Genomic DNA, 19,744 nt, shown 5'->3' with positions numbered 1-19,744 from the left:
TAACACGCAGTCCTGCTGGGATTCAAATTCAGTCTGACAAGAAAGCCATGTTTTTAAACTTGACTATTATATTTTCAATGACCACCTGTTATAAGCATGATATTGGGTTATATATGTATATACATAGACATATATAGTGAGAGAGAGATTCAACAAGTTTGGAAGATATATATTGCCAAGCATATATATCTATACATGATATATGTCTACCTATATATGAGTATATATGTATGTGTATGTATATCTTCATATTATATATCTTCATATATATGCATACACATACATATATACTCATATATCTTCTAAACTTGTTGAATCAAAATATGCAGAATTGAAATCTGCATAAATATCACTTTATGAAATCTTATATATATCCCTACAAGACACAAAGCCAAGAGATGACCCAGAGAAGCAGGGAAGGACTAGCCTTTCTGTAGCTCCCTGTAAATCTGGAACTTGAAATGTTACCTCACGTGAGCCTCCAGCCTTGCAAGGCAGACACTGCTCCCATTTTGCAGAGAAGAAATGATGTCTTGGTGGCCTGAGTTCACACAGCCGCCAGGGGGCAGAACCACCTTCAAAGCAGGATTCCTGTGGGCTCAAAGCCCAGACTTCTGCGACCATTTTTACTGATATCTAATATCTTGTGCTGTCTTCATCTGTTTCAAAACAAACAAGTCAAAAGAGAAGAAAGCAAGGAGGATGGCTTTGCCTCTATGAAGCCTCGTAGTTGAGATCAAGTGGAGTATCCATGTGTTCACTTCCAAACACGTCAGACCCTCCTGGAGTCCCCTGCCCGCCCATCCTACATCTGACTCGCACGCCCACTTTATGTGGAAGTTCCACTCAGAGACTTCAGGTTTCAAAAACTAAATCTCCTGATTGGCAAATAGGCCTGGAACCCCAAAGTCAGCTGCCTGGCCCGCTCACAATGAACAATGGATGTGGAGCATTGGCTCCGTGTACGTTCCGGAGAAGTTCCTTACCCAGCTCGTTGGAAGAAGCCGAAGGACACCCCTTGCCCTGACACCGGGCGTCACTGATGAATACATCCATTGTGAGGCAGCCCCAGCCACACAGGGAAAAATTCCAGACAGACCGCTTTCTTTCTTTTTTTTAAAAAAAATCACATCCCATGATTCCTCCCTCCAACATCAAATACTCCTCTGTTACTAGAAACAAAAATGAGTTCTCTTCTCCAGCAGATTAGGAGAGAGAACCAGCATGGCTAGCAGTGGTTCCTACAAGGAGCCACAGGACTGTGACTTCACCCTGCCCTGCTGATGGCTTTGCCTCTGATGTAGACTTCTACTCCACATTATTTGTTAAGCAAAAAAGAAAAAAATTAAGTCCCAATGCCATCTTCGTAACAGGTGGTTTAACACTCTCCCACTGTGCCTCCAAATCTCGGGGTTATTTTGGACCATATGACACTTATTGACTTATTTTTTGTCCTTGAATAAACAAACTGGACATGTTCAGAGGATTCTTTCCTCTGAGCCCTCAGCTCCTACAACTCTATGGTATTTGTATTATGAAATGACCTTGCTAAAACAGGAAGGAATGAAGGGCAGGAATGTCATCCTATATCTGCCAGAGTCAGAAAGTGCTCGTTGCAGCCCTGGCTCTGACTCAGCCTTTGCCTGGACAGGTAATCTCAAACAAGTCTCCACACAGCCTTGACAAGCCCTCGCAGCTTCTTTGTGCAGAAGAGGAAAAGGTGCCCTTCCGGGGGAAGCAGCCCTACCAGCCCCAGGTTTGGCAGGTGTAGCCTCAGCTGGATGCCCACCCCTCCTCGGCCAGGGCCCTAGGCAGGGCATTAACCACATAATCTCGGAGCCCTGTGTCTCTGTTTCAATGTGTCAGTTGTGAAGTGGGACAGATAATACGTGTCTCACCCAATTCTCTGCACTGCTGAGACTAAAATGTCATATAGAACAGTTTATGGGTTAACCTGTTAATAAGGGATTTCTGCCTTCCTGGTTCAATTCTCCCTCACTTCCCGAGCCCGCTATAATACTGCTGATGAAAAGCAAAGACGCCACTCACTCTTTTGAGATTGCTACTTCCACACGAAAAGAATCACCTTCTTCAGAATTTTATCAAAAGCAGGACGGGCTTCCAAAGTATGCAGCCTGTGAGGCCTCACAGCACCCCACTCTCAGAAGGGCCCTGAACTTGCTTTAAAGCTCAGATGTCACCACATTGAAATTCTTAGTAATTTCTGAGCAAGGATCCCTGTACTTTCATTTGCACCAAGCCCCACAAATTATGCAGCTGGTCTGCCAATGAGCCTTCAAAAACACCAAATAGTTTTCCAATACCCCACAAAAGAGTTGGTCAAGGAAAATGGGAAATGTCATCCCTCTGCCCAAACATGAAGGCCCTGGTTATAGAGGGAAGCAGGATGGTGCAATGGACAGATCATGGGCTTTAGGAGGCAAATTGAGCTGGGTGCAATCACGCATCCTGCAAGACCTCAGACAAATTACCCAGCCTATCTGAATCCAGGTTTCCTTATCTGTAAGGCAGACTTCTAACGCCTTCTACTCTGCTATATAAATAATGAAGAAAGGTCTGTAAACTGCCCAGCACGGGGCAGGTGTCCAAGAAATGTCAGCCCCCTCCTGGCTTGTTTCAGGAATACACACTTCAAGATGGACCATGCCCTCACATTCCAAAGGGCTGTGGGTGAGAGGTGGCCCTGCAGATCCCTTGGGCTCTAGGAGTGTACCGTTCTCCATTAATCAAGGCTTAGAAGCTAGCCCTCCTCCAGTTCATGGATATTAGTCAGGACCCTTTGGGTTGCCAGAGCAGAAACCCAACTCATATTAACTTAGACAAAGCAGAAGTTTGTTAGTTAATGAAACTGGGAAATGCAAGTATATAAGCATCGCTGTGTCTGAGGATTTATAGAATGTTATTCAGTCTCTTTCTCTTTCTCTCCCTGGCCCCGCTTTATGTAGTGGACAAGATGGCCACCAACAGCCCTAGACTCATCCGCTCTCAGCTTAGCAAGACCAGTAGGGAGAGACAGGCATCTCTCTCAGTATCAATATATCAACCAAGGGAGAGGCTCTAATTGACCCTGCTTTGATTACATTCCCACTCCTGAACCAATCACTATTGCCAGAGTGGCAGGGCTTGTGCCCACGTTGGCAACCACAAGCAGCCTGTTGGGGCTCAAGCCTCATGACCAACAGCCCCAATGAGACCACATGAGTGGGGGAGGAGAAACCCTCCAAAGGAAATAGGTATGCCAGGCAGATAAATGCAATATGTCACCTGTGCTGTATGGGACTGACTGTTCCCTCACACTAGGTGTCACAGGAAATGAAAGAGAGAGCGGAATGGGGGTGCGGGCAGCAACACTTAAACCAGCCTTCATTACAGGACGGGAAATACACAGACACATGTTGCCCGGAAGAAGCTGCATGAGGAAAGGCCAAGCACTGAGAAAACTCAGGGTGTGTTCAAGACTACTGGATGCATAACTACAATTAACCTCACATTTTTACATTTTTTTTTTATGTCTTTTTTTTCGTGACTGGTACTCAGCCAGGGAGTGCACCGGCCATTCCTATACAGGATCCGAACCCGCGGCGGGAGCGTCGTTGCTCTCCCAGCACCGCACTCTCCCGAGTGCGCCACGGGGTCGGCCCACATTTTTACATTTTTAATAGTGATGTATTTATTTTCATGATTACCTTCTGTTTATGCAAGCAATACTGGTTTCTCATTTTAATGCTAATAGCAAGTTTCCTTTTTAAAATAACTGAGTGGAAACAAAGGTCAGTTGAAAGAAAAATAATAAGCAAGTAGTAATAATATAGACATGGGTAACTGTGAACATATTAGTACATGGATTATGACAATGACTGAAGTATGGAACAGGACTTCTCCCCAAGGAACACTAGAAACCAAAAACTGTGCTCTTGTTGATTCAAATAGTATCTTTGACCAATGATATACATGTCTCACAGTATGGATAGCAAAGATCCAGGCCACCAAATAAATGTGTAGTAAGACCCTAGAATCCTCAGCCTCTGGCTGGCAAGTCCTATTCTCTAGACACACTTGTGTCTCAAGACAAAAGAGAGAACCAGCCCTCTAGAACATTGGCCTACTGTTTCATTCCCTGTTTCAGAGACAGATACACAAAGGAGGGGTTGATATGAAAATCGCTCATCGCAGCATTGGCCAGGCTGATTGTGCTTGAGAACAGAGAGGACCATTCTCCTGTGGTCATCCAAGGCTAGCTTGCCCCAAGAAGTGCCAGCCATCTCTCTGGGGCCAGAGTTTCCCCAGCTGATTTTCGCATGTACCCACGTGTAAAGTGGCAGCTGATTTCTTTGTTTGGATGACAGCTTGGTCTTCCAGTTAGCTACTAATTTCAGCCAGAGATAATTTAAGAATACCTATATTGTTCACTCACCTTTTCAATTATTTTCTCCAGGCCAAAGCGAGAAGTCATCAGGGTTTTGATGTGGATCGAGATGCCAAAAGACTGTACAAAGCCTGCAAAGGAGTGGGTATGAAAGATATTTCATTTGCTAATTTACTTTTGAAGTTGATTAAACTTGATCTCATGTCCAACTTTCCAATGATGTTAGGAAGATGACATCTCACTCATCCTGTGTATCCCAATGTAATACAATTCAGTCACTTCTAATGATCTCTTTATTAAAGAACCCAAAGTTATAGTCAGATCCTATTACTTTTCAGGATTCTATATAACAGTTAGAAGTTGGATATTGTGATGTTTAATTTTACCTTGAGGTGAGGGAGACTTCTCAAAAAGTGCAGTTCATGCAATTCTAATGTCATCTAAACCCCTTTGATCTCTTTCATGGGAAGTGCTGGAGAATCAGGTCTGATGAGAGCTGGATTAGGGACCTGTGAGCGGCATTTAGAAGAAGAAGAAGTGAGTGCAAAACTGCAGCCAAGAGAAGCTGTTTACATCCAGGCCTAAGGGCAAATCCATGGCCAAGAGTGGGAGACCAAGCTAGAAGTCAGGAGTAAAATAAACTCAGGACCAGGGTGGGATAGGAGGGAGAGTATCTAGGTCTAAGGCCATGAAGACAGGATCTGGGACCCATGGAGGCCACTGATAAGCAAGGTTCTAATCCCAGAAGCCTGGAAGAGGGTGGAATCCAAGGAAGGATTTACCTTGAACTGGAGCGGGGATGGAAGGGGCTCAGATGGAGAGCTGGAATGGTTATATTCACAGGGGTTGTTGGACAGAAATTGGAGGTTCTCAGTAAGTGGGAGGCAAGGTCATCTGCTAGAGACAGGTTTGACAATGGAGTATGGGTCTTGAGTGGTGGTTTGGAATAGCCCAAGTAGCAAAGAAGGGAGAGATGACCAATGAAAGACTGCTGACCCACGCCAAGGGCCCCACTGAGTAGGGAGACCATGATTTCGCATGGCTCCAGCCCGCATGGCTATGTGATTTCTCCTACAGCCTGAAGGTAGAACAGGAGAAATGGACATTCAATTGACCTTGGTTTGCCGATCAGGGGGGGTTCCAGAAGAACAAGCCAGTGAGGGCACTGAAGAGCATCGAGGGATCAAGGGACAAGGATGATTAATTCCCTGGATTTTCTTTACATTTACCAGGAAACTTTTAAGGTTCCAGGCATTGGGCTAAGCACTTTATATACAAAATCTCATCAAGTTATTCTCACGAAAATCCATTTTTCAGATGAATAAAATAAGGCCCTGACAAGTTAAGTAGCATACCCAAAGTCATGAAGTCAGTAAGAGCTGAACAGTGGGATTGAATCTATTCCTGTCACTCACTCTAAATGCCACCAATTTAGAGACATTATGGTGAGGCCACCTCAGCCACACAGCTGCAGTACTGGAGGGTACTCCCTCTGGTCTCTCTCTCCCTCTCTCTGATTTATTCAGGAATACTTAATACAGTATGTAGACATCCCTTTTACTCCTTCCCTACCAGATCTTCCCCAACCCCAACTCCCTCTTGACTTCTCAACATTTCTGGGGCAAAGCATACAATTACGGTTAAATAGTTCCTTATATTAAAGCAAAATATGTCATCTTAGAACTTCCACCGTGGATCCCAATTCTTTCTTCTGGAGTCACACAAAACATTCATGGTCATATTTACTCTGAGATCCACGGAGGTTATGCAACACTGCTCAAGCCTTACAGGAGCAGAATCAGGCCTGGAAATCAGATCTCCTGACCCTCGGCCCAGCACTCTCCCCTCACACCAGGCATGGAAATGAACTGCAGCCCCTGCTCTGCAGTCACTGTGCTGTGACCTTAGTTTTCTCATTTGCAAAATGAGGCTAATAATGTCTCCTCATATGGAGGTGGTGAGGATAAGGGGGCAGCACAGTGCCCAGCACCCCCTGGCCCTAGTTACATACCAATCTCCTCTAGAACAATACGCTCAGATCTCTAATCCACACAAAGCCATTTAGATCAGCATGAATATCAAGTCCTAGTCCATCCACACAGAGGGTATGCTGGTTTGAATGGGGCCACCCAAAAGTTATGTTCACTCAGAACTTGTGAACATGACCTTATTTGGAAAACGGGTCTTTGCAGGTATTATTAAGGACCCTGAGAAGAGATCATCCTGTAATACCCGGGTGGACCCTGAATCTAATGACAAGTGTCTTTAAGTATGACAGAAGAGAAGACACACAGAGGAGAAGCCCATGGGAAGAGGCAAGAAGAGATTGGAGAAATGCCACCCCCACCAGAGAACACTGAGGGTTGGTTGCTGGCAGCCACCAGAAGCTAGGAGAGGGTGGGAACAGAGTCTACCCCAGAGCCTCTGGAGGGATTGTGGCCCTGCCAGCATCATGATTTCAGACCTCCAGCCTCTAGAATTGGGGGGTAATAGATTACTGCTGTTTGAAGCCACCAAGCTTGTGGTCATTGACAGAGCAGTCCCAGGAAACTAACACAGAGGACAAGTGAAAAGCTATGCCTGCTCAAGCAGCCAAGACTCTCCCCCACTCATGACTTCATCTGTGCTCCCTGCACCCCCATTTCCAGAGGAGAAATGAGGGACCAGGCAGCCTAGTGGTGTTAGCAGAAGGGACTGGGCACCAGAGATGGGGCCTCCTGAGACCAGCGAGGCCGGCTATAGCTGGCATAGGAGCCAGGGGAGAGCTGATCCCCTGCCACAGCACAGATCATTTATCTAGCACACGGGCTGGGGGCGGTCACACACTGTGGCCTGCCTGCTGAAACAGCTCAGTAACTTCCCAGAGAATTGCTGGCAAGGCGAAACCGAGGAGGCTCTGAGGCTCTCCCTGAGGCTGATTATCACTCCTGTTCTGACCTCTGCTGTGTGATTACTCTGCAGTGTCCAAAGCACAGTCAGGAATGAGGTTCCCTCTTTCCTCATTTTTCACAAAGTCTTTCCCAGAACCACTGGGGACTGGCCCTGGTGCCTCAAACCATTGTAAATGTTTACAGGAAATTGTTCAGCAGCACTGATTGCTTATATGAAACACATATTGTGAAATGTAGAGAGTGAGGTCACCGTTCAGTAAATCGCTTCTTGGTGGATAGTGCCTGGATGAACCCGAGACCCAGACTCAAGGGCTTGAGGGCCATCTAGTCATGACTCTCACACCCTCCCCCACCTCCATGCTGTCGCTGGGCCATCCCAAGACTGTTTGCTCTCTGGGATCTTTTTTTTTTTCTTTTTTAAAGGATAAGACAGCTAGTTCACCTGTGATGCTCAAAGCATTCCCAGAAAGAAAGCCTAGAAAATATTACTTTTTAATAAAAACTCAGTTTTCCTGATTACCCAGGTATGGGTTGCATATGGCGTCAGAGTGAAGATTTTCTATCGCTCCTTGCCGTGTGCAGTCCATCTGAGTCTCACATGCAGTTGCTACCAGTGCACAGAGAAGTTTCTATCATCATGATGTGCAAACTCCTCCTTTCATTATTCACACATTCACTCATTTGTTATGTGCATGTGTTCAGCAAGTCACTTCATAAACACCGAGAGCCTTCTGTGTGGACATAGTGGTGAACAAAACATCCAGCTCCCGTGGAACCTGCAGTGTGTCATGGCAGAGACAGGAAGAGCAGGCATGTGAGGGACACAGAGGGAGGGGTGAGTCCTGGAGGAGGAGTGGAGTGGAGGTGAGGATCAGAGGCAAAGTTGCTCCACGTAGAGGGAACAGCGCATGCAAAGACCAGAGGTAAGAAAGAAAGTGTTGCTCATTCTAGGAGCGGAAAATCCTGTAGAAAGTTGGTGGGCAGGGGGCCTGGGAGAGTCTGAGCAGGGAGAACGAGACTTGGAGACGCAAGTAGGAGCTACTCCAAAGGGCCCCATATGCCCCACTGGAGAACCGAGATTTTATTCTGCCTTTGAGGGGGTCTGTATTGAAAGGTTTGAAGCAGAGAAGTGACCAGGCCGGGCTGTGCTTTAGAAAAGTCATTCTGCAGGCAGTGAGCACTGATTGGAAAAGACAGATGCCCTCAGTAGTCCTGCTGCACAACAAGGTGGAGGTGAGGATGGAGAGAAATGGGTGGATAAGAGAGATACTAAAGAGGAGAGGCTTACTAGTGGCTCATTGGATATGTGATAAGGGAAAATAGGGAGCCAGGGGTGAGCCCCAGATTCCTGGCTGGTCCAAGACAGCAAATGTGCCACCAAGGAGGCAGGAAGGCTCCTTCCAGGGATGGCACTGCCAGGTTCCAGGCCTGAAGTACGGAGGCCCTCGACCTGGACAGGAGCAGCCGAATGGAGAGAAAGGGGCGGGTCCAGGGGATATTTACGAGAAAAAGAAATCCCTTTGAGGTGAGATTTCTGGCACTCAGAGGTTTAAAAAAAAAAAAATCACAATAATGTCCCAGAGTGAGTAATTGGATACACATTATGTAGGTGAAGCTTCAGGGGGAAATGAAGAGAAACAACACAAATAACAGTGTTGGAACCAAACTAGAATGAGGCAGGCAGTTACCTCCTGCTATTTTTGCAAGTGAGTTCATCCTAGAATTTTCTGTTTCTCCAATAGGAATCAAACGGCTAAATCTTCCCAGAATTGTAGAGGTGGAAATAATTCTTAAGATTAAGTGAGTGGTCCAAGGACACAAAGCTAATGGCCACGCCAGGGCTAGAACACAGCTCTCTAGCCCCAGGTTGGGCCTCTTTTTCCAGGTCCCCACTCTCTTTCCAGAGATGGCTATGAGGGCTGGTCCAGAGTCGAGGCAAGGGTGAAACATCTCAAGTGTTTGCCAGGGTCCTTTTTCTTCCCTTCCCCATCTCCAGCCAGGTTCCCTCCACTCCTTCCCCACACCCATGGCCCAGATTTCACCTGTTCCCAACCGTTCCATAAAAATACATCTGCCCCATCTCCTGTTCCTGCAGGATCCCGACCTCTCAGCTGAGTAGCAGCAATCATCTAGGTTCAACTCATGCAGCTCCCTTCCAAAATCACCGGACAATGTGAGTGGGACTAGTAACAGGCTAACCCAGGAATCTCCAGACTTGGGGCTGTGAAGAGAGGTTTCTTGGTTCCTGTCTTGAAGTCTTGAGACATTGCTGAGGATAATAGGTGCATTGTTTGCTAGAGCTGCCATAACAGAGCACCACAAACCAAGTGGCTTAAAACAACAGAAATTTAGTGTCTCACAGTTCTGGAAGCCAGAAATCTAAAATCATGGGGTGATCGGGACCATGCTCCCTGGAGGTGCTAGGGAAAGAACTGTTCCTCACCTCCCTTCCAGCTTCTCATAGCCTCAGGCACTCCTTGGCTTGTAGATGCATCACTCCGCTCCTTCATCCTCACATGCTCCTTGCTTTCTTCACAGTGTCTTCCCCCAGGCCAGTCTGTCACTGTGTCCAAATTTCCCCTTTTTATAAGGACATCAGTCATATTGGATTAAAGCCCACCCTAATAACTTCATTTAATTTGATTACCTCTGTAAAGACCCTATTTCCAAATAAGGTCATATTCTGTGGCACGAGGGGTTAGGACTTCAACATATCATTTGGGGGGGGGGACACAATTCAACCCATAACAGTATGTGCCCCCACCCCAGCCAGGATACAGGAGGAGTAGGCTGGGAAGCCTTTAGTGTACCCCTTCCTGCAGAAACGCACACGCTGCTGCAGGGCCCAGCATGGACAAAGTGCTAACACTGGAACACAGGGCTGCTGTTGGCCAGCTAGGGATTTTCAGAGTCCCGGGTCTCATCCTCTCAAAGCCCCTGTAAGGTCAGTGTTGTTATCATTTCCACCTACCCGGGGCTGGTAGATGAGGCTCTCCTGCAGGATTGCCCTATAGAAATATAACTTGAGCCACAGACACAATTTCAGATTTTCTGGAAGTCACATTTTAAAAAAGCAAAAAGAAATGGGTGAAATGAATTTTGACAGTACATTTTATTTAACCCAGAACATTATCCTTTCAACAAGTAATCAGTATAAAAATTAGGAAATACTTTACATGCTTTTCTATATTAAGTCTTTGAAACCCAGTATGTATTTTACGCTTACAGCACACCTCGACTGGGACTAGCCCCATGTCAAGTGTAGCGGGTAGCCACATCTGCTACAGCCTTGGACAACACAGCTCTAAATGAGCCCAGAGTCTTTTGGCTTGTATGTGGCAGAGGTGGAATTCCATTCCAACTGTGACTGGCTCCAAAGGTTATGTTTCTCCCTCCACGCCAGCTGCTTCTACCACCTGGGGCCTAGGTTGATCTCTACAAGCTGATCCCTATTTAAGTTAATGTGTTACCCTGTATATTAATTCTGAAAAATGCCTTCTAAAGAGAACACCTTAGCTTAAGTCATTCCGATAAGGGGACCTCAGGGCCTGTGATAGGAACAAGAGAGAAGATGTTTGCAGACTAAGGGGAGGTGCTTTTCCCAGAAACTTCAGATCCCACCATGTAACCAGCTGGTTGCTTTCCCTCAATTCAAATTCTCTCTTTTCTTTGGTGGCTGGCCGGTACGGGGATCCAAACCATTGACGTTGGTGTTGCAACACAGCGCTCTAACCAGCTGTTCTAACCAGCCAGCCCCCCACCTCAAATTCTAATAGCAACAGATTCAACTGATATCTTGGGCATGGGGTTAGGGAACTAGCTTTAACCCATTTACAGTGTCCATCAGCTTCTAAAAAAGCTGTCCCTGAATAAACATGTAAACCGAGAAAAAGCAGCATGCGTCCTCACAAAGGCAGCACGTGGCCTGCCGCTGTGAACACTTATGAACGAGTTCTGTGTGGACATATATTTCCACCTTTCTTGGAATGCAGTTAAGGACCAGGACGTATTTGTTTGTCTTTCCACCAAAATGCCTAGCACTGTGCTTTATGCGGTGTGAGGCCTCCATGGACAATTGTCTGAGTTCATGAAAAGAATTGAGTTTTCAGCACAAGGCATTAAAACTGAAGGTCCATTCAGTTCCAAGGAAGCCTCTGGCCACCTTTAAGTTGCGGGGCCCACTTCCTCAGACTCCACTCAGACTTGGCTCTGTCTACTGTCTTGTTCACCGTGGCTTTGTTTCTTTCTCCTGCACTTTAGGAACCGATGAAGCAGTCATCATTGAAATCTTATCAAGCAGGACATCGGATGAGAGGCAACAAATAAAGCAAAAGTACAAGACAACATACGGCAAGGTGACTCGGGGCTCCACGGCCGGCACGCACATAGCCTTGGCTTTGACGGTCTCTGCTTCCTCCACATTCCTAAGGCAGCAGAGGATATGTCTCTAAAACTTGATGAGAAAAACTAAAACCACCATTCAAAACTTTAACTGACTTCAGAAAAACTGGAATTGCTTTGTTAACTTAATAGCCTGTAAAATCAATACTCTTTAACTCATTTTTTTATTAGCTTCATTTTTCTATTAAGCCCTTAGTCATTTTTTCCGCTCAATTTGGACTAATTCCACATAGTAACTTATAGAGAGGCCAATTATTTGGAAATCGATTTCCATAGGCGGGATTTTATACAGGAATTTTTAATTTATTCAGCTGTCTTCAAGAATGATAAGTTCTTCATAATGATTACAGAAACCTAAAAAAAAACCCATTTCCTTAAGCCTCAACACCTTTTTTCTTTGTTTCTTTTCTTTTCTTTCATTCCTTTTGTTGATGCTGATTCTGTTATGTATAGAAATCTTCAAGTATGCATTAGTTTTTCTTGTTTCTTTATTAATATGTAATCACAATTTAACCTTTTCTTAATGTCAGAATTACCATTATGCAAAGTGACAATAAATTATTATGTTGTATTCTCATCCATATTTATAAAACCTTTTAATCACCATATGTATAAACAGAGATATTTATAATTTTAATCACTGTATGTATAAATAGAGATAGAGATGGATCTTCCTACTTATTTGTCATGGGGCAGGTAACAACCTGTTTAGGCCTTGTCCTCCTCATATATAGAATGAAGTTGATAACTCACCTCCCTTCTCAAGTTGCTGGGAAATCAAGCAGGATAATACCAGCACATACCATAAAGGGAAGCTGTAATAGGTATGATTGTTCCCATTTGACAGATGGGAAAGGTAAAGCTCATCTGTTTAAATGACTTATGTCAAGGAGCCAGGACTCACATCCAAGTCTTCTGACTTCAGGGCCAGTGTCCATTCCTGGAGGAACCAGTCCCGTGAGTGTAGCTATTTAACTTTACGCTAAACATCCCAGATGGCTGTGCTTTTATAGTTTTTCTGCTTCTCTCCTCACAATCAGGCTTATCAGTGTCATTTTTGATGAAAATAAGTAAATCTTCAGTTCAGCTGCATGAAGTTAAGTGGAATAAAGTTGAATTTTCTTCCTTCTCCACATGCCTAACTCCAGCAACCTCCCAAGCCATATGTCCACGTCCATCCCACCAATATGCAAAGTCAGATACAAGGCTCCTTGAACTTTAGTCCAAAATGTGAGTAAATAAGTTCAAAGTGAGGGCCTAAGGGCACTGCTAAATTTAAAGCAGGCATGTTCTACTGGAAAACTTTGAGATACCTTCATTTGCCGACCATCTGCTTATTTCCAGTTCTTAGCTCTGTTTCAGAGAACTAAGATTGCCAAAGAGATGACCTTGAATCCCAACATCACAAAGCTAGAAGATGTTAGAGATTATCAGATCTAAGTCCCCATGTCAAATGAGCTCCAAAGAGAATAACCATCCCAAGGTAACACAACTAGTCAGCAGGAAAACTGGACTAGAGCTGAGGTATCCTGAGCCTGCTTCTCTGTCCATACAGAATGTCAACACATGGCATTTGTTTCTACACTTGTGGCTTCTAAGGGTAGGCAGGGGGGACTTCTCTTCAGGTGCATATAATGCCCATCTGACTTGAAAACCTATTTTCAATTGTTGGATGGATCCACACCATTGAGGACTGACCAAAGTCCTGTCTTCACAAGATGCAGTGTCAGATTAAACAGCTGCTGTGGATGGAAGGATAACAGCACAGACCCCTTTTAAGACTGCAGGTCCCAGGGCCTCAAACAAAAATTTGGGCTTTCTTTCAGGCCCAGAGCTCGGAGGTTCATTTGAGAAGTAGTTGATTTGCATGTGATAATGACGATAAACACTTATTGAGCATTTAAAATGTGCCAGGCACTGTGCTCGAATTTTGCAAGGATTGTCTCATTTAATTCTTCCAACAACCCTATGAGGCAAGTCTTATTATTCCCCGTTTTTTAGAGAAGAAAACTGACAGTTGGTGAAATTACATTTCCGAGGTCTCAGTGCAACTGTGACTGTGTTCTCAGCCACCCTGTCATGTTGCTGAGCAGCCAGGCCTACCAGGTGCTGTAATTTTGGTCCCTTAGATGCTAGCTGGTCCATGGGCCTCCGATCTGACCCACCCTGGTCTGTCACTCTACATGAAGGTCCTTCATTTAAGTTGGGGCATTGAGAACTCTAGTTTCCTTATTAATCCAGCTTGTCGGATGGAGACTGGTAGGATAAGACAGCTAGTTCACCTGTGATGCTCAAATGAAAGATGAAGACGGATGCTTGTTGAGACAGGGTGCCAGGAAGCATTTGAAGAACTTCCCTTTCTACCTGCCTGAGTCTCTGTCACATATGGCCCTTTCGGGATTTAACACAATGGCCTGAAGTGACTGTACAGGCAGTCAGTTTTCCTAGGACCACCCCTGTTTATTCCCGTCGCCCCTGCAGTCATTAACAGTGCCCCCTTTCACTCTTAGAAGCACCCCAATTTTGATGACAAATTATCTGATCCTCCTAGAGAAAACAGACCTGTATTTCAGTCCTTTCTAGCCAAACATTTGGAAGAAAATTATTTATATTCTGAGGTTCATTAAATGGGGACAATGCCGATACCTCTCCTGCCAGCTTCTCAGGATTATTTTGAGGACCAGCTGAGCAAGCTGCTGTTATTGTGATTCATCTTTGGGGTCTCCAGCCCTGAGCAGGGGTTCTCCCCTCTGCCTCTCTGCCAGCCTTGGGGGACACGGATGGGCAGCCATGGTGACCACTGTCCTCAAGAGCATGTCGCTCATGCCTGGATCACTCCCCGTGTGTCACAGCAGGTTCCCTGTTGACCTTGGTCCCATGTAACAGTGCAAGCAGACATCCATCCTTGTCTTCCTGGGTCATTCCCAACAGGTCTTGCTCTCTTCCTACAGGACCTGGAGGAGGTGCTCAAGAGTGAGCTGAGTGGAAACTTCGAGAAAACAGCCTTGGCCCTTCTGGACCGTCCCAGCGAGTATGCCGCCCGCCAACTGCAGAAGGCCATGAAGGGTCTGGGCACAGATGAGGCCCTGCTCATCGAGGTCCTGTGCTCAAGAACCAATAAGGTCAGTCCTAGCCGAGTTCTTGGACAAAGACCCCGAGGGAGCGTCCACAGCCCCATCAGAACTGGCTGCAGCCCCCAGAAGGGAAACTTCTCCCCTGCATTCCACCCATGGGTGAGCAAGTGTCTGGGCCCATAAAGTGTCTGCCTGGCCCACAAAGGAGAGACATTTCTTCCAGTCTTCCAGAGGTCAGTCTTGGTGTTGCTGCCCCTGGCTTGAAGGAATAGATCCTTCCAGAAGAGCTGTGTCAATCCAGCTTTTGTTTTTCGGGCAAAGGCACAATTCTGCTTTGCCCCTCCCAGCCTGACTTTGGTTTCTTCTGGCATGAATAATGCAAAAAGTAGTCCAAGCATGTCCAGGTCACAGCCTCGGCCATGGCTATCACCTAGCATAGTGCACAGAAGAGACCATCACAAGGCAGGGAGGTGGGTGGTAAAGAGGACCCCAGCGAATGCTCTGGTGGCTGCTGGCCCTCCCTGGAGGGTTCTGTGTCCTATCAGCAGACCTCCCCTTTGTCCTTAGTCATATGCCACCACTTCAGGTACCGAAAAGAAGAGCTGTGAAGGCCCTGGAGGAGCCTATTTGTCCTTGGTTCCAGAAGCCAGGAGGGCCAAGGAACTCATCAAGAGTAAAGAGGGTCCACAAATCTTTAATAGGAGACCCCCACCCTGTTCACAACCACCCATCATGGTAGAATGGGGAGACTGAGCAAGGAAAATGCCAGATGAGCTGAGCATTCTTGAGGTCCCCCAGGAAGAAACAGCAGCAGTGGATGGAGCAGACGGCAGGGAAAACTGACGCGCCTTGACGCTGAGATGACATTCGGAGCCTCCAGGCTGGTGACGCTGCTCACGCTGCTCAATCATGTTCCCCAAAGCGCCCCCATGACCCAAGCCACAGCTGCAAACCCCTCTCCAGAGCACCCCTGGACCTCTCCTCCCACAAGATAATAAAAACCCTCCACTTCCAGAAGGATGTTCAGGTTAGGATTGTGCCTGAGAGGAGGGTTAGCACAGACCCCCAGGTGACATCAGTCGGGCCGAGAGTCACACAGCGTTCCCCACTCAGTGCCTGCCCTTCCCAGAAGCACAGAGGCCCCAGCAGTGAGGTATCCAATGTCAAGGGCAGCTAGTACCTGCCTTTGCGAAAAGGTTAATTTTATTTACTTATTTTTCTCATCTTGTTTGACCACTGCTTTTTCACCCTCAGCCTAGTTTCTTTAAGGTCCTGGCCTCAACCAACAAGCAAGGCCTTTCTTTCAGTCAAGTAGATGTAATGATAAAGAGAAGAAAACCCGGCAGAGAGCAGGTGTCAGGTTCAGGCAGATCCCGGTGGGTTGTGGGGGAGGGGGAGCTGCTGAAACACAAGTGGTCAGCGTCCCCCAGCACCCGGCCTTCCCCCTTCTCCCACCGTCCAAGCACAGCAGCCTCCCCACCATTGCCCCCCACTCCCGTCTCCCCATCACTGCCGCTGACTCTCATTTTAACCAGCTTGCAGGCCACACCACCGGGAACCACCCGGTCTTACACACTGCCGGTTCAGGTATAAACTGAGGCAGCACCTGGCAGGGGACAGCCAGCACAAGATGTTGAAATATAAAGCAATTCCTCCCCCATGCATCCTAGAGAGAAACTTGTGCTCCTGCACACAGCAACTGTTTGCTGAACGAAGCCTTTTTTAAAGTAGAGAAAAACTGAAAACAACCTAAGCATCCATCAGTGAGAGGCTGGCTACACAAACTTGGCTTATTGTGGGAGGGAACATTTTGTATCCGTGTAAAAAATGCTGGGTGACTAGCTATGTACAAGCATAGCTGGATCTCCAAGACATTGTTATGGAGTGGAAAAATGAGCGAAAGAGTGACAGGTGTAGTATCTGCTTCCTACACACATGACTCGTACACAAAACCATTCTGTATCTTCTCACTCACACATATTTACATACACAAATGCAAAGAAAATTACTGGGGAAGCTAAACACTGAACTTCTAACACTGGCTGTCCGGGTGGGGATGGGGAGTGAGAGGAGAGAAGGCCGTGCTAGCTTAGATGATGCATTTTCATTTGGGACTAAAGAGGGTGTGTGCATATGTTACTTGGGTGTCTGAAATGTTTGCATAGAAAGGATCCCTTTACACCCATGGGACTTGCTCCAGGCCTGTGCCCTGGGATGCCCATAGGGATGCCCATCTATGTAAGAGGAAGTCACAAAGGTATCCTATGTCCAGAGACAGACTCCCACCTCTTCTCTCTGTTTGTCTCTGTGTCTCTTAGTGTTCAACCCCACCTTGGAGTATTGATTTTTTTTTTTTTTTTATTACCTTCCCTAGGAAATCATCGCCATTAAAGAGGCCTACCAAAGGCGTAAGTGACCTTTTGTTCTGGCTTTCTATAAAGTATGTTCCTTTCAAAATACCTCTGAGAAACTAAATCATCTGCTTTCTCCCCCTTCTTCTTTCTTCCTCAAAAGTATTTGACAGGAGCCTTGAATCAGATGTCAAAGGTGATACAAGTGGAAACCTAAAAAAAATTCTGGTGTCCCTGCTACAGGTAAGAGTTAAAAAGTCCCACCTACTTAATGATCTCAGGAAATAATCCTCGGCAACATGGTGCCATGATGAAAAAAGCAATGCAGGTAAATATTTCCTCCTTTTATTAAAAATGTGATTGAAGGATTATCAGCCCAGCTACAATGAAATTATTCAATAGGGATTTCTCCTGTATTAACAATCTGCCTAGTCATTTGCAATTTACAATCCCTTTCTGTTCATGAGTTAGTTTATTAAGCATCACCATCTCATTTTGCCAGTGAGGAAACTTAGGCCTGGAAAGAATGGGTAACCTTCCCAGGTTCACGCAGCCCATAAGTCAGCCCAGGAGCAAGAACCGAACCACCTGACCTCAAGCAGGGCCCTTTTCATAACACAACTCTGCACTTCCAGGATTCATCCTGAGTCTAGGCCTGCAAGAATGGCTGCAAGGAACTGAGTCAGGAAAGCAGGGCTTTCAGAGCTGGCCCTGCGCAGACACAGCTCCTGGGCCTCCAGACAGACAGCACCTATATTCTCACTGACGCACCCATCATTCCAAGCTTTGCGAATTTCATCTGTTTTGTTTCTTCTATTGTGGATGGACTGAGAGCACAGAACAAAAGAGAGTAGGCTTCAACTGCAGCAGGCAGGGTATGTGAGTTTTCTCTTGCTGCATAACAAATAGCCACAAACTTAGTAGCTCAAAACAACATAGATCTATTATCTTACAGTTGCTGCAGGTCTGGAGTCCAGGAATGGGTTAGCTGAGTGCTTTGCTCAGGGTCTCACCAGACTGAAATCAAGGTGTCAGACAGGGCTGCCAGTTCATTCGAGGTTCAAAGTCCTCTTCCAAGCTCACTGGTTGCTGGCAGAATTAATTTCCTTGTGGCTATATGCCTGATATCCCTGTTTTCCAGCTGTCAACCAGAGACCATTATCAACTCTGAGAGCCCATCCTCACCTCCCTGCCATGTAGCCCCCATAGGCAGTTCACAACATGGCTGTTTTGTTTCCAGGCCAGCAGGAGCTCATCTCTCTGACTTCTTCCATCTCTGAGCTTTTAAGAGCTCAACTGATTAGGTCAGGCCCACCCATGGTAATCTCCCTTCTGATTAACTCAACTGATTAGGGACCTGAATTACATCTACAAAAACCTCCTTTGCCATCTAATATAACATAATCACAGGAGTCACATCTCCTCATACTCATTGGTCTCACCCACACTCAAGGGAAGGGGATTATACAAGAGCATGGGCCATTGGGTCATCTTAGAATTCTGCCTACCACAAAGGGCTTAAGTTAGATTTCTATGAACTTCCATGACCACTATGGGTCAAATGTGTCCCCCAAAAGTTCATGTACTGGAAACTTGATCTCCACTGTAACAGAGTTAAGAGGATGGGAAATCCAATCACGGTATTTGTATTAGCCTGTTTCCATTATTTACAACAATATCTGAAACTGGGTAATTAATACAAAAATAGAATTTATTTCTTACAGTTAATAGGCTGGGAAGTCCACAGTCTAGGGAGTGGATCTGGTAAGGGCCTTATTGGTAGTGGCTCTACAGTGATGCAGGGTGTCACATGGCAAATAGATTGAGCAAGAGAGAGCTAAGTTTCTCACTGGCTCTCCTTATGAAGGCATCAGAACCACACCCATTATTCCATAATGGATAAATCCATTCATAAGGGCATAGTCCTCACAATCTAATCACCTCATCAAGGCCCCACCTTTCAATTACCATAATAGGATTTCCCCACCCTCTTAACAGTTACAGTGGGGATTAAGCTTTAGTGAGTTTTGGGGGGACATTCAATCCACAGCAGTATTTGAAAGGTGGAGCTTTTGAGGGGGGATTAGATCATATGGACTATACCCTTGTGAATGAATTAATCCATTCATGAAGTGATGGGTTGTCGTAGACATGGTTCTGATGGCTTTATAAGGAAAGCGAGTGAGAAGGTTAGCTCTCTTGCTCAGCCCATTCTCATCATGTGGCACCCTGGTCACCACGGTACCTTGTAGAGAGTTCCCACCCAGAGGAAGGCCTTCCCTAGATGTGTGCCTTGGACTAATAAATGTCCTTTCTTTATAACTTTCATTTCTTTTCATTTCTCTATTCCCAGTTTCAGGTATTTTGTTATAAGCAACAGAAACATACTAATACAGTGCTCTCCCATGACCAACTCTCAGGGTTCTTTAGCACTGGGACCCTGAGTGGTGAAATTTGGCATTTTGGAAGGAAGACTACTTTCTTTCCAATGGACTCACTCTAGGGGGCATCACAGGTTGCTGTCAGCCTGCTCAGAGGTCAGTGGGGTTTGTCAGTGACTTCAGTTTTTACAAAAAGAGAAAGAACAAGTGTTACCACAGAAGCTATTCTGTTTCTCAGCTGTGCCCAAGAGATGGCAGC

At 45.9% G+C, this 19,744-nt stretch overlaps 1 protein-coding gene across 1 annotated transcript in view; it reads left to right on the top strand.

Moving 5' to 3' along the window:
• ANXA13 (annexin A13) overlaps positions 1 to 19,744 on the top strand; it is a 51,178-nt gene that overhangs the window by 19,163 nt on the left and 12,271 nt on the right. The window contains exons 3-7 of the mRNA XM_063080013.1: positions 4,457 to 4,532; positions 11,539 to 11,633; positions 14,631 to 14,801; positions 17,128 to 17,161; positions 17,268 to 17,347. Of these exons, the coding sequence (XP_062936083.1) occupies positions 4,457 to 4,532; positions 11,539 to 11,633; positions 14,631 to 14,801; positions 17,128 to 17,161; positions 17,268 to 17,347 (456 nt within the window). The remainder of the gene's footprint in view (positions 1 to 4,456; positions 4,533 to 11,538; positions 11,634 to 14,630; positions 14,802 to 17,127; positions 17,162 to 17,267; positions 17,348 to 19,744) is intronic.

This window comes from Cynocephalus volans, chromosome 15 (genome assembly GCF_027409185.1).
Source record: "Cynocephalus volans isolate mCynVol1 chromosome 15, mCynVol1.pri, whole genome shotgun sequence".
Taxonomy (NCBI): domain Eukaryota; kingdom Metazoa; phylum Chordata; class Mammalia; order Dermoptera; family Cynocephalidae; genus Cynocephalus; species Cynocephalus volans.
Note: the sequence above shows the minus strand (reverse complement) of the source record. Positions and strands in the feature narration are given on the sequence as shown.